General features: G+C 58.2%; 1 protein-coding gene and 2 non-coding genes across 3 annotated transcripts in view; 2 read left to right on the top strand and 1 right to left on the bottom strand.

Moving 5' to 3' along the window:
• Window positions 1-4,626: 4,626 nt before the first annotated feature.
• On the bottom strand, window positions 4,627-4,699 carry TRNAF-GAA (transfer RNA phenylalanine (anticodon GAA)). Its single transcript has one exon. It is a non-coding gene; the product is annotated as a tRNA-Phe (tRNA).
• Window positions 4,700-4,830: 131 nt separating this feature from the next.
• Window positions 4,831-4,904, top strand: TRNAN-GUU (transfer RNA asparagine (anticodon GUU)). The gene has a single exon. It is a non-coding gene; the product is annotated as a tRNA-Asn (tRNA).
• A 199-nt stretch (window positions 4,905-5,103) lies between these two features.
• NDUFS7 (NADH:ubiquinone oxidoreductase core subunit S7) overlaps window positions 5,104-10,082 on the top strand; it is a 6,907-nt gene continuing 1,928 nt past the window's right edge. The window contains exons 1-5 of the mRNA XM_024134168.3: window positions 5,104-5,187; window positions 7,150-7,183; window positions 7,872-7,940; window positions 8,458-8,575; window positions 9,879-10,058. Coding sequence (XP_023989936.1) covers window positions 5,172-5,187; window positions 7,150-7,183; window positions 7,872-7,940; window positions 8,458-8,575; window positions 9,879-10,058 — 417 coding nt within the window. The 5' untranslated portion in view covers window positions 5,104-5,171. The remainder of the gene's footprint in view (window positions 5,188-7,149; window positions 7,184-7,871; window positions 7,941-8,457; window positions 8,576-9,878; window positions 10,059-10,082) is intronic.

The raw sequence follows: 10,082 nt of genomic DNA, 5'->3' as shown, positions 1-10,082 counted from the left end.
TTTTTGCTTTTTTGAGGCATCTCTGTACTGTTTTCCATACTGGCTGCACCAACTTAACATTCCCACCAACAGTGTAGGAGGAGGGTTCCCTCTTCTCCACATCCTCTCCAGCATTTGCTATTTGTAGACTTTTTCTTTTTTTTTAAATGTTTATTTATTTGGTTGTACCGGGTCTTAGTTGTGGCATGCATGTGGGATCTAGTTCCCTGACCAGGGATCAGGTGATACCCCCTGCATTGGGAGCACGGAATCTTAACCACTGCGCTACCAGGGAAATCTCCTGTTACTTGTAGACTTTATAACGATGGCCGTTCTGACCAGTGTGAGGTGATAACCTCATTGTAGTTTTGGTTTGCATTTCTCTAATAATTAGTGATGTTGAGCATCTTTTCATGTGCCTGTTGGCCATCTGTATGTCTTTGGAGAAATTTGGATTTAGGTCTTCTTCCCGTTTTTCGATTGGGTTGTTTGTTTTTTTTGTTATTGAGTTGTACGAGCTGTTTGTATATTTTGGAAATCAAGCCCTCTTCAGTCACATCATTTGTAAATATTTTCTCCCAGTCCATAGGTTGATGGTTTCCTTTGCTGTGCAAGAGCTTATAAGTTTGGTTAGGATCCCATTTGTTTATTTTTCTTTGATTTCTCTTGCCTTGGGAGAGGGTTTATGTTTATTAAAACACAATTGCTGACTAAAACAAAGTGATCTCCTTTTGGTTTTGCAGGGAAAAAGAAATATTTGATACGCAGCTCCTGGAAGAAAGGAGCCGGCGAAGCTGAGGCCGGTGGAGGCAAGGCCCTGCGCTCTGGAGTACAGGCGGGCCGTCGGCCTCCTTGACGGCTACCGCCTCTGTTTTCCTGGCTCTTGTGGAAGGTGCAGCTCCTGAAAGGGTTTGAAAGGACAGAGACTTTTTTTTTTTTTTAACTTTACATCATTACCTGTGACTGTACCGTGTAGGTTCACAGAAGGTGCACGTTTGTGTTTTATGTTGAAAAGCACTGTACCCAACATTAAACAGGAGCTTTAAAGACTCTGATATGAACGTACGGCTCCCGCAACATCAATGTATTTTTCCGTTTGTTTCCCTCCTGTGTGTGGCTCCTCTTATGACGGCTCCTAAGTTTGCTGTGCCTCTGTTACGTGTTTTTGAGGCAAACCCGTTTGTAAGAGGCAGGACCCGAGACCCGCGGCTTTCCCGTGCTCTAGCCTCTGCTGGGACTCGTGCAGGAGAGCAGACAGACCGGCAGTCTTTCCAGCCTCTTTCCGCACGGCCCCCACGTGGGTTTCTCCGCCCGGCCTTGTCACCGCGCAGCCAACTGCCCAGATAGCTGTGACGATCCCACCGGGCTGCCGCGCCCGCCTGGCCCGGCCAAGGTCATTGTGTGCACGGCCTGGGCCGTGAGGTCGCGGCCCGGCTTCTGTGGAAACCAGTCCTTTGTCTGGAAGCCCGAAGCACAGATGGGTCCCCCGATGCCTGAGGGTCCCAGGCTCAGGGCTCCCCCCCCGCCACACCTTTGGAGGGAGTTGTGTGAAGGCCCGGTCCTTGACGTGGTCACAGAAATTCTTTTCTGGTTTAAAGCCACACACGGTGGATTATTTACTCTAAGCTGACGCGAGGCTGCCTGTGGAAGGAAACAGCCAAGTACCACCCCCCCCGTGATGGCTGCGCTGCGGTGTCTGAGCACGGCCAGTCCTCCCCGAAGCCGGCACCGGCCAGTGAGCGGCTGCTGCAGAGGACAGTTGGGGAGAGGTTCTCGCGGGCGCCTGGGACATGGGCCCTGACCCCGACAGGAGGCTGGGTCCCCGCGGGAAGGAGGTGCAGAGATCACTGTGGGGACCTGCGTGTGGTGCCTCTGCTGGTTTTGCTGAAACCTAAGCAGAGGTGCAGACACACGGCCCTGGAGGTCCTGCTGAGCTGCCCCCCGGGGCGGTCAGAGGCGCGTCCCGTGTGGGCCAGGCTTGGGAGGATGGCCCCGCCAGCATCTCTGCCATGGCCTCGCTCCCTTCTAGAAAGGTCTAGACAGCAAGCCTCCTTGAAGTGGGTCAAGATGGAGAGCAGGGTGCTCTTGTGGGTGAGGCATCCATGTGGAATATTCCGTTATCGTGAAGTATTTTTATATATCTGTGTTCTGAGCTCTGGTTGTGGAATTGAACTATTCAGACTGGAATTAAATGCCGTTTTGCAGCCCTGCCTGTTCTTTCCTGGGCGCTACGCGCAGCCCACCTCGGGCACTCGGGCCGGCCACGCTGTCCCCTACGGCTGCTTCTGGAGGCTCCTTCCCCAGCCTGGCTGGGAAGGTGGGTTCCCCGTCGGCCGGGCAGAGCCGGTGTCTGTCAGGTGAGCCGGGTGCTGACCAGAGGTGCCGGAGGCTTCTGCTGCTCGGCGCCCAGCCCCTCCCAGTCCTGCGCCCCAGCAGGTGTCTTCAGCTCCTGACTCCCACTGTATTATGTTTTTGTTCGTCTTGAAACTTTGTCCCAGGGCTACTGGGGCAGGCAGTGCTGGGTGGGCGTCTGTTGATGCCCCAAATTGGCGCTGGGTAGTGGTTAGGAAGGCAGAGCCAGCTGACCAAGTGAGGAGTGTTCCAGGAGGGGCTGTGAGGTGACCCTGGCCCCCGGGAAGCCGGCGCACTGGGCTGCTTCGGCATCAAGAAGAGAGACCCAGCATAACACGGTGCAGCCGGGGCCCCCACCGGCCGGCCCGTGGCCTCCTGCACCCCCATCCACCACAGCCCCAGCTTCCCTGCACCCACCCTCACCCGGCGTCCCCCCTCAGCTGTCTGGGCTCCGTCCAGCTGGCGTCTCAGCAGCCCGCACCTCTGCACGGCCACCCTGCTCCCCCCACCCCCACCCCGTGTCCCGTCCCCTCCCCGGGGGGCCACACCTGCCCCGGTCACCTCTCACCACTCACAGCCACCCTTCCTGAACCTTTTTCAGCCAGACCCCTGACCCCAGACCCTGCGATGCTTGTCCTACAGTCGCTGTACCTTTCTCGCTCCAGCCCAGATGGCATGAGGGGACGATCAGACCCCCTAGTGCAAGGAGCAGCGCATCAACAAAACCACTTCCTGGAAGGGGGAGTTTCCCTTGTGTTCACTTGAGCACCTCTTTAAGTCTGTCATTTATCTAGGAAATTGATTAAGACGAGGGATGCACACCCACACACAATCTCAAATCAGGCAGGCACGTCTATGCAGTGCGGTCAGTGCCCCTCCCCCCAGTGCATGGCTTCTACGGCCAGGCTTTCCTGTCCTGGCTCCCCTCTCAGCCCCTGCTCCCCCCATGCTCCTGCCCCTGCTCCACCCCTTCCAGGTCCTGCTCCCCACCTCCTCCAGCCCTGGCTCCCCCTCCTCTCCCCCCCCTCCTCCCCACCTACCCATCTGCCCCTCACCCCCTCACTGACCCTCAGTGTTCCTGGAATTATGGTGAACCCTCTGTTAACTCCCTGCCCTATCAGACCTCCTTCTCTGTTTCAGGGCTCTCCCTTGACGTCCCAGTTTCCTGATGCAGGCTCTTACCTCCCCTGTCCACCTCCCCTCCCCATCCAATCCATCACCCTGACAGCTGACGCCCCTGCTGTGTTAGTTATCCATCCCTGCCTTAGCAGTGAACCGGCCCCTGGCGGCTGGAAGCAACATTCTCTCTTGACTGGGCTGTTCTGTGGTCTCAGGAGGTCGCAGTCAGATGTCTGAAGGCTCGAGTGAGGCGCGGGGCTTGGCTCCCAGGTGCCTGGCTCCCAGGACAAGGAACATTAGGAGAAAACAGGAGCCTGAATAATGCCTGGACATGAGTTGGTGATGTATACACATTGGGTCATGAATTGTTAACGTCAGCGTAAAATGTTAGCAGTAGGAGAGACTGGGTGATGAGTACAGCGAACTCTGTACTAGGTTTGCAACTTTTCTCTGAATCAAACTATTTGGAAATACAAGGTTTATTTTAATTAAAAAATTCCAGCTCCACAGCCTGGCCAGTTGTGGGAACTGAGGACAAGGAGGTGTAGGATTCCCAACAGACCCGTCCCTCGGCCCAGCCCCGCTCTTTTCTCCTGTGTGTCACCACCGGGATGGTGACACCAACCGGCGCCCCGCCTCCCCTTCCCGGGACCGTGCAGTCGGGCTCCAGGACACACCTGGGGTGGTCCTCCCTTGCCAGGAGCCAGCCCTGCTCCTCACCTGCGTTCCCCCGTTGGGAACGGGGCAACCTCAGTTTCCCCATATGTATTGTAAAATGGGCAGAATAGGTACCCAGCAGGACTGTCACAGTTAAACGACATCCGAGCAGAAGGTGTCCCTGCAAACTCCCTTTTGGCGCTTTTGGTATTCAGTAGTGTTCCTTTTGACAAGTACATTCGTTCTAATCCTGCCACTTAAAAAATATTGTAAATGGGAGTGGGGAAGGGGGTCATTTGGGCTGGGATCATAGTTTTGGGGGTGGACCGGGGTGGGTGGGGATGAGGCCTTGTTCTAAAGCCCTCCCGCGTTGGCATGAGCCAGCAGCCCAGCTCCTCATCTGAAGAATGAAGAGTATTCTGGGGAGGAAAGGTCAAAATCGACACATTCTGGGTAAAAGTGCTGGGAGAAGCTGGATCAGATGGAGCAAAAAAAGAACGCTGTTCGCGCCAGAACGCCTGCCGAAACCCGGGATCGAACCAGGGACCTTTAGATCTTCAGTCTAACGCTCTCCCAACTGAGCTATTTCGGCTACGCAGCACGGGTTGCTCCCGCCCCCGACTCCGCCCCACGCTGAGCCGCTTGCGTACAGGCGCAGCTCGGACCGCCCCTGCGGGCTGCGCATGCCTCGTAGGGTCGCGCCTGGAAACGAGCCGCAGCACAGTCTCTGTGGCGCAATCGGTTAGCGCGTTCGGCTGTTAACCGAGAGGTTGGTGGTTCGAGCCCACCCAGGGACGGATGTGCGCTTTTCCTTCCCCGGGTAAGAAAGAAGAGAGGGGACGGTTCGCCCTTTTTTGCCACGACCCTCCCCGCGCACTTCCGTATCCTTCTGTCCCGCGTGGGGCGTCCGGCGGCGCGCGGTGGGGGGGATTCCACAGAGGCGGAACGTCCCCGCCCAAGTTCCGGTTTCCGAGCACGAGCCGAGGCACTTTGGGCGACGGCCCCGGGGACCCGGAGCTCTAAAGAGGACGGACCATAGAGGTTGTCTGAAGGCCGAGGCCAAGATGGCGGCGCTGGCGGGTGAGTGGGTCGGGGCGGCGGGGTCGGGGCTTGGGTCGCTCCGGGCGCCCTTCCGCCCGGCCGCTTGGGGAAGCGGAGGCCGCGGGCGACGCAGGCTCCCAGCCTCGGGACGGGGCCGGGGCGGGAGCGGGAGGGACCCAGTCTCGGCCCGGGATGCTGCCCTTGAAGTTTCCGGTAGGAGGCGGAGAGGGGGCAGCAGCCCCGACATCCGAGGAAACTGAGGCCCAGAAAGCGGATGGAACCGCTGGAGGTCACGCGGCCTGGCCGGGCAGGGACGCGCCCCCGGGGCACCCTGCCACCCCGGGAAGGGGACGGTCACCCGCAGAGAATGCGTCCAAACCCTGGCTGCTCCGGGGACCTTTCCTCCGATTAGCGATTAAACGCATAGGATGGATTCACAGGGTTGCAAAGGAAAGCGGTTATACTGACAGTTGCCAGGATCCTGTCTGGCAACCGGGGGTCAGTTCGCAGTCCGGGTGCTTCATTATTCATGCCTGGAAAGCCGAGGTTTAGTGACGGATCTGCCTACTGCTGTGACTTTGAAGGAGTGAGAAGTGGACACGTTCCTTTACACAGAGTTGGCTGCAGCCTCTCTGTCGGGGTTAGGAAACCACTGTCATTTCTGTTGGTGAAAAACCTCGGTCTCGCTAATACTGCTGTGGTTTTGGCTACACTCAGATTTTAAGGAAAGGCCAGTTTTCAGTAAGACGTTGGTGACAATAAAGAGGGTATTTTTCCCGTGCAAGCTCACCGGTCTGCTGAATCCTGAACAGCGGCCCCGCTAAGAATGTCTGGTCTAGAGGCTGGAATCCCCTCACCTTGGAGCTGAAGGGCATTTACTGTGCTGTGAGATTACCCAAAGCCCTACATTTTCAGGTGGGGGAGCTGAGGCTCAGAGAGGGGCAGCTTGCACAAGAGTCCGGGGCTGGGCTGTTAGCCTGGACTCCTTTCCCAGCCTCTGAAACCCCAGAACTCCCAGCCCAGGGCTTGGAGCCTCGCTGATGTCTATGGGTTTGTTGACTTGACACATGCCTGTCAGTCTGAGCCAAGGCTGAGACAGACACTGGGGAACCCAGGGAGGCCCTAGCATCAGGGGGAGGCGGGCGCCACAGGAGGACATGTGGATAGAGATAGAACAGGGTGACAGGATCGAGAGGGCCTGGGGAGCTAGTGTAGACCCAGGCATTTGAGCTGAAAGCTGACCCATGAGAGGGGTGCTCCAGGCAGAGGGGACAGCAAGTGCAAAGGCTCTGAGACAGGAGGGACACTGACATTCCTGAGGAAAGAGAAGGTGGCTCTGATGTGGAGTGTGGGGTTGGAAGCAGGGGAATGACACTGTCTGGTTCACATTCTGAAAGATCACTTTTTTTTTTTTTTTTTTTTTTTTTTTTTGGCTACACCTTGCGGTTTGCGGGATCTTAGCTCCCTGAGCCCCCTGCAGTGGAAGCGTGGAGTCCTAACCACTGGACCACCAGGGGCATTTGAGCTGAAAGCTGACCCATGAGAGGGGTGCTCCAGGCAGAGGGGACAGCAAGTGCAAAGGCTCTGAGACAGGAGGGACACTGACATTCCTGAGGAAAGAGAAGGTGGCTCTGATGTGGAGTGTGGGGTTGGAAGCAGGGGAATGACACTGTCTGGTTCACATTCTGAAAGATCACTTTTTTTTTTTTTTTTTTTTTTTTTTTTTTGGCTACACCTTGCGGTTTGCGGGATCTTAGCTCCCTGAGCCCCCTGCAGTGGAAGCGTGGAGTCCTAACCACTGGACCACCAGGGAATTCCTCCGAAAGCTTGCTCTTTATCAATTGTTTGTTAAATGGAATGTAGATAGACTGAGGGTGAGAGGGCGGGCGCACCACGTGGGGGGCCTGACGGGCAAACACCTGGAGGCTGGACCCTCTGGGCCGTTTGTGGCCTCTGGTGCTGCCACAACTCACTGCCCCCACCCTGTGGTTCTTTCTGCAGCTCCCGGCCTGCTCCGCGGGATCCTTGCTCTTCGGTGAGTGCCTGCCTGCCTGCCTGCCTGCCTTCCTGCCTGCGTGTCTGCATCTCTGATCCTGACACCCCGCAATGAGGCCCTGGCAGGGAGGGGCTCAGAGGGGGCTGTCAGGGGGCCTCAGATCTGGGCGGGCCCTCCATCAGCACCAGGCCAGGGGCCACCTGGCATCCAGCCCCACGTCTGACTGCCCTAGTACCCTCAGAGCCCAGTTGCTACCTGGCGCACGAAAGGCATTCAGCACGTTTGCTCTGATGGCAGCCCCGTGTAGGCCTCCTTGGGACAGGAAGGCAGGCGGCTGCCAGGCCCTCGGATTTGGGCTGAGTTTGTTTTGATAGGGCCTTTTTCCTACGAATAAAATACTCACTGCAAAGCAAAGGGAAGATGGGGAAAATGAGGGAAGTATCAAATGAAAACCAGGCACTCTCTAGACCAGGGATCAGCAGATTTTTTTTTTTCCGTAAAGGGCCAAATGGTAAACGTTTTTGGCTCTGCGTCTCTAAAAACAGTCCCAGACACCAAGGAAGTGAATGGTTGTGGTTATGTGTAAATAAAACTTTATTTACGAAAGCCGGCGGTGGGCTGGGTTTGACCCCCTGGTCAGTTTCCCCATCCTGGCCCTGGGGTAACCCTATCACAGCGTGTTGGGGCACCCCGGGCTCCTAGTCATGGGCGGTCTGTCTCCCTGCAGCTCTGGCGTGGGCGCGGCTCTGCAGGTGCGTGGGGTCCATCCGAGCTCGGCTGCTGACAGCCCGAGCAGGTGAGGCCGGCCTTCCCGGGAGCCCACACACCCTGAAGTCCCCCCATCCCCCCACCCCAGCACAGCAGCAGCCCGTGGCATCCAGGGCACTCCCACCACCCAGCGGGGTATGTGAGGGGGTCCCTGCCCTCAGAGTCCTGCCCAGCCCTCTCCTGTGCGCCCAGGCCAATGGCTGCACAACTCCAGACCAGAAGGGCCTTTGCTAAAGAGTATGTCAGCCCAGCCTGTTTTCCAGACGGCGAAACAGTCCCCGAGAGGACAGGGTCCTGCTGGGCCTCAGCGAGGCGGTAGAGGCCTGTCCACACCATCTCTCACCCCGGTGTTGAGCAGGCGCGTCCCGCCCCAGGCGGGGCGCAGGGCTGCTGCAGACCTGGCCTCATGGCTACTTCCAGTGCCGCTCTGGGGACCCGCCGTGACCGCGGCTTTGTCCTGCCCCCTGAGAGGCTGCTCTGGGCTGGGCCCGGCCGGGGATACCTGCCTGGCTGACGCCTCCCCTTGCTTTGTGTCCCGTGCCCAGCACCCACCCCGCTGTGTCCCAGGCCGGAGCCGTGGTCCCCAAACCCGCTGCCCTTCCCAGCAGCCGGGGCGAGTATGTGGTGGCCAAGCTGGACGATCTCATCAACTGGGCCCGCCGGGTGAGCCCCTCCCCGTCTGCGTCCGTGGGGCCCCCTCTGGCTGCTCAGCCACACTCCCGTGACTACGGAGTGGGCCGGACTCCCCCAGGGCCCCTCCGTGTGGGGACCTGTGGCTTTGATTCTGTCTCAGGACCCCTGCCCTGCCCCCAGCAGTTCCTGGCCTGACTTCCCTCGGTGTTCCCTGCCCCCCGCATCGGCCCCCAGAGAAGATGAGCCGCCCCCCTCCTGTTCTTCTCCTTCCATCTTGTGTTCATTCCTCTCTTTTCTCTCTTAACGGAAAACCCATGTTTTTAACTGGAAATGCATGATAGAAACAGTAGCTCCTTCCCAGCAGATATCCTAATCCCTCACCCCACCCCCACGTTGGCCGTGGGACAGTCTGCGTGCTCACGTGCTTGTCCACGTCTCCCCCCGGACATGTGTCCTCTGTCCCAGGACAGTGGTTCCTTTCAGTGCTCTCGGGGTGCCCGGCTGGGTAACAATCCCCCATTGACGGGCGGGCTGGTGCTGTCTTGGTGTCTGTGTGACCAGCGAGTCCACAGCGAGTGTCCCTCCAGGCCCACAGCTCCAGGGCGGCAATGGTCGCTGTGGCCATGCGCTGTGGAGTCATGGCCCTGCCGTGTTGGGCAGCCCTTGCCTGCTGTGTGACCTGAGCCCTGTCACCTGAATTGGGACATCCACAGGGCAGCAGGGACCTTGGCCAGATCCCAGACTGGACACAGACAGGCAGAGAAAGCTCTGGTGGAGAACAGCTTGTGGGTGGGGGCGGGGGCGATATCGGGCACCAAAGGATGGAGGGAAGTCAGAGGGCATCCAGGAGGGCTTCCTGGCGGAATTGGCACTTTGAGTCCAGGCGGTGTTGGGAAAAAGACCTTCCAGGGTGCTGAGCCCCAGGGTCTAGATCTGTGCCATGTGTGGCCACTGGGCACTCAGAGCAGCAAGCGCCCATGTTGGAGGCTGGGATTTAGGATATGCCGGGTTATGTGGACTATATTATTAAAGCTAATTGCACTCGGTTTTATTTTTGTCTGTTTTTCTTTTTGCTGATGTGGCTGCTGGGAAGTGTAGACCCACGGGCCTAACTCAATTGGCCCTCCTGTCACACAGTCCTGGGCTGGGGCATCAGGCTCAGGCCGATGACCAGTGTCCAGGGCGGCCTTCGGGGTCTGGAGGTCACATGGTTGCTGTGGGCAGGGCCCAGAAAAGGCTAGAAACAGATCTTCCCACGTGAAATCGTCCAATCTCTTTATTTAAACACGGTGGGCCACTCGTCCACTCACGGGCCGGCTGCCCTGCCCTGCAGAGCTCCCTGTGGCCCATGACCTTTGGCCTGGCCTGCTGTGCCGTGGAGATGATGCACATGGCAGCACCCCGCTACGACATGGACCGCTTTGGCGTGGTCTTCCGCGCCAGCCCCCGCCAGTCCGACGTGATGATCGTGGCCGGGACGCTCACCAACAAGATGGCCCCCGCGCTCCGAAAGGTGGGCCCCCATCAGCCCGCCCGC

Source organism: Physeter macrocephalus, unplaced genomic scaffold (genome assembly GCF_002837175.3).
Source record: "Physeter macrocephalus isolate SW-GA unplaced genomic scaffold, ASM283717v5 random_208, whole genome shotgun sequence".
In the NCBI taxonomy this organism is placed as follows: Eukaryota; Metazoa; Chordata; class Mammalia; order Artiodactyla; family Physeteridae; genus Physeter; species Physeter macrocephalus.
Note: the sequence above shows the minus strand (reverse complement) of the source record. Positions and strands in the feature narration are given on the sequence as shown.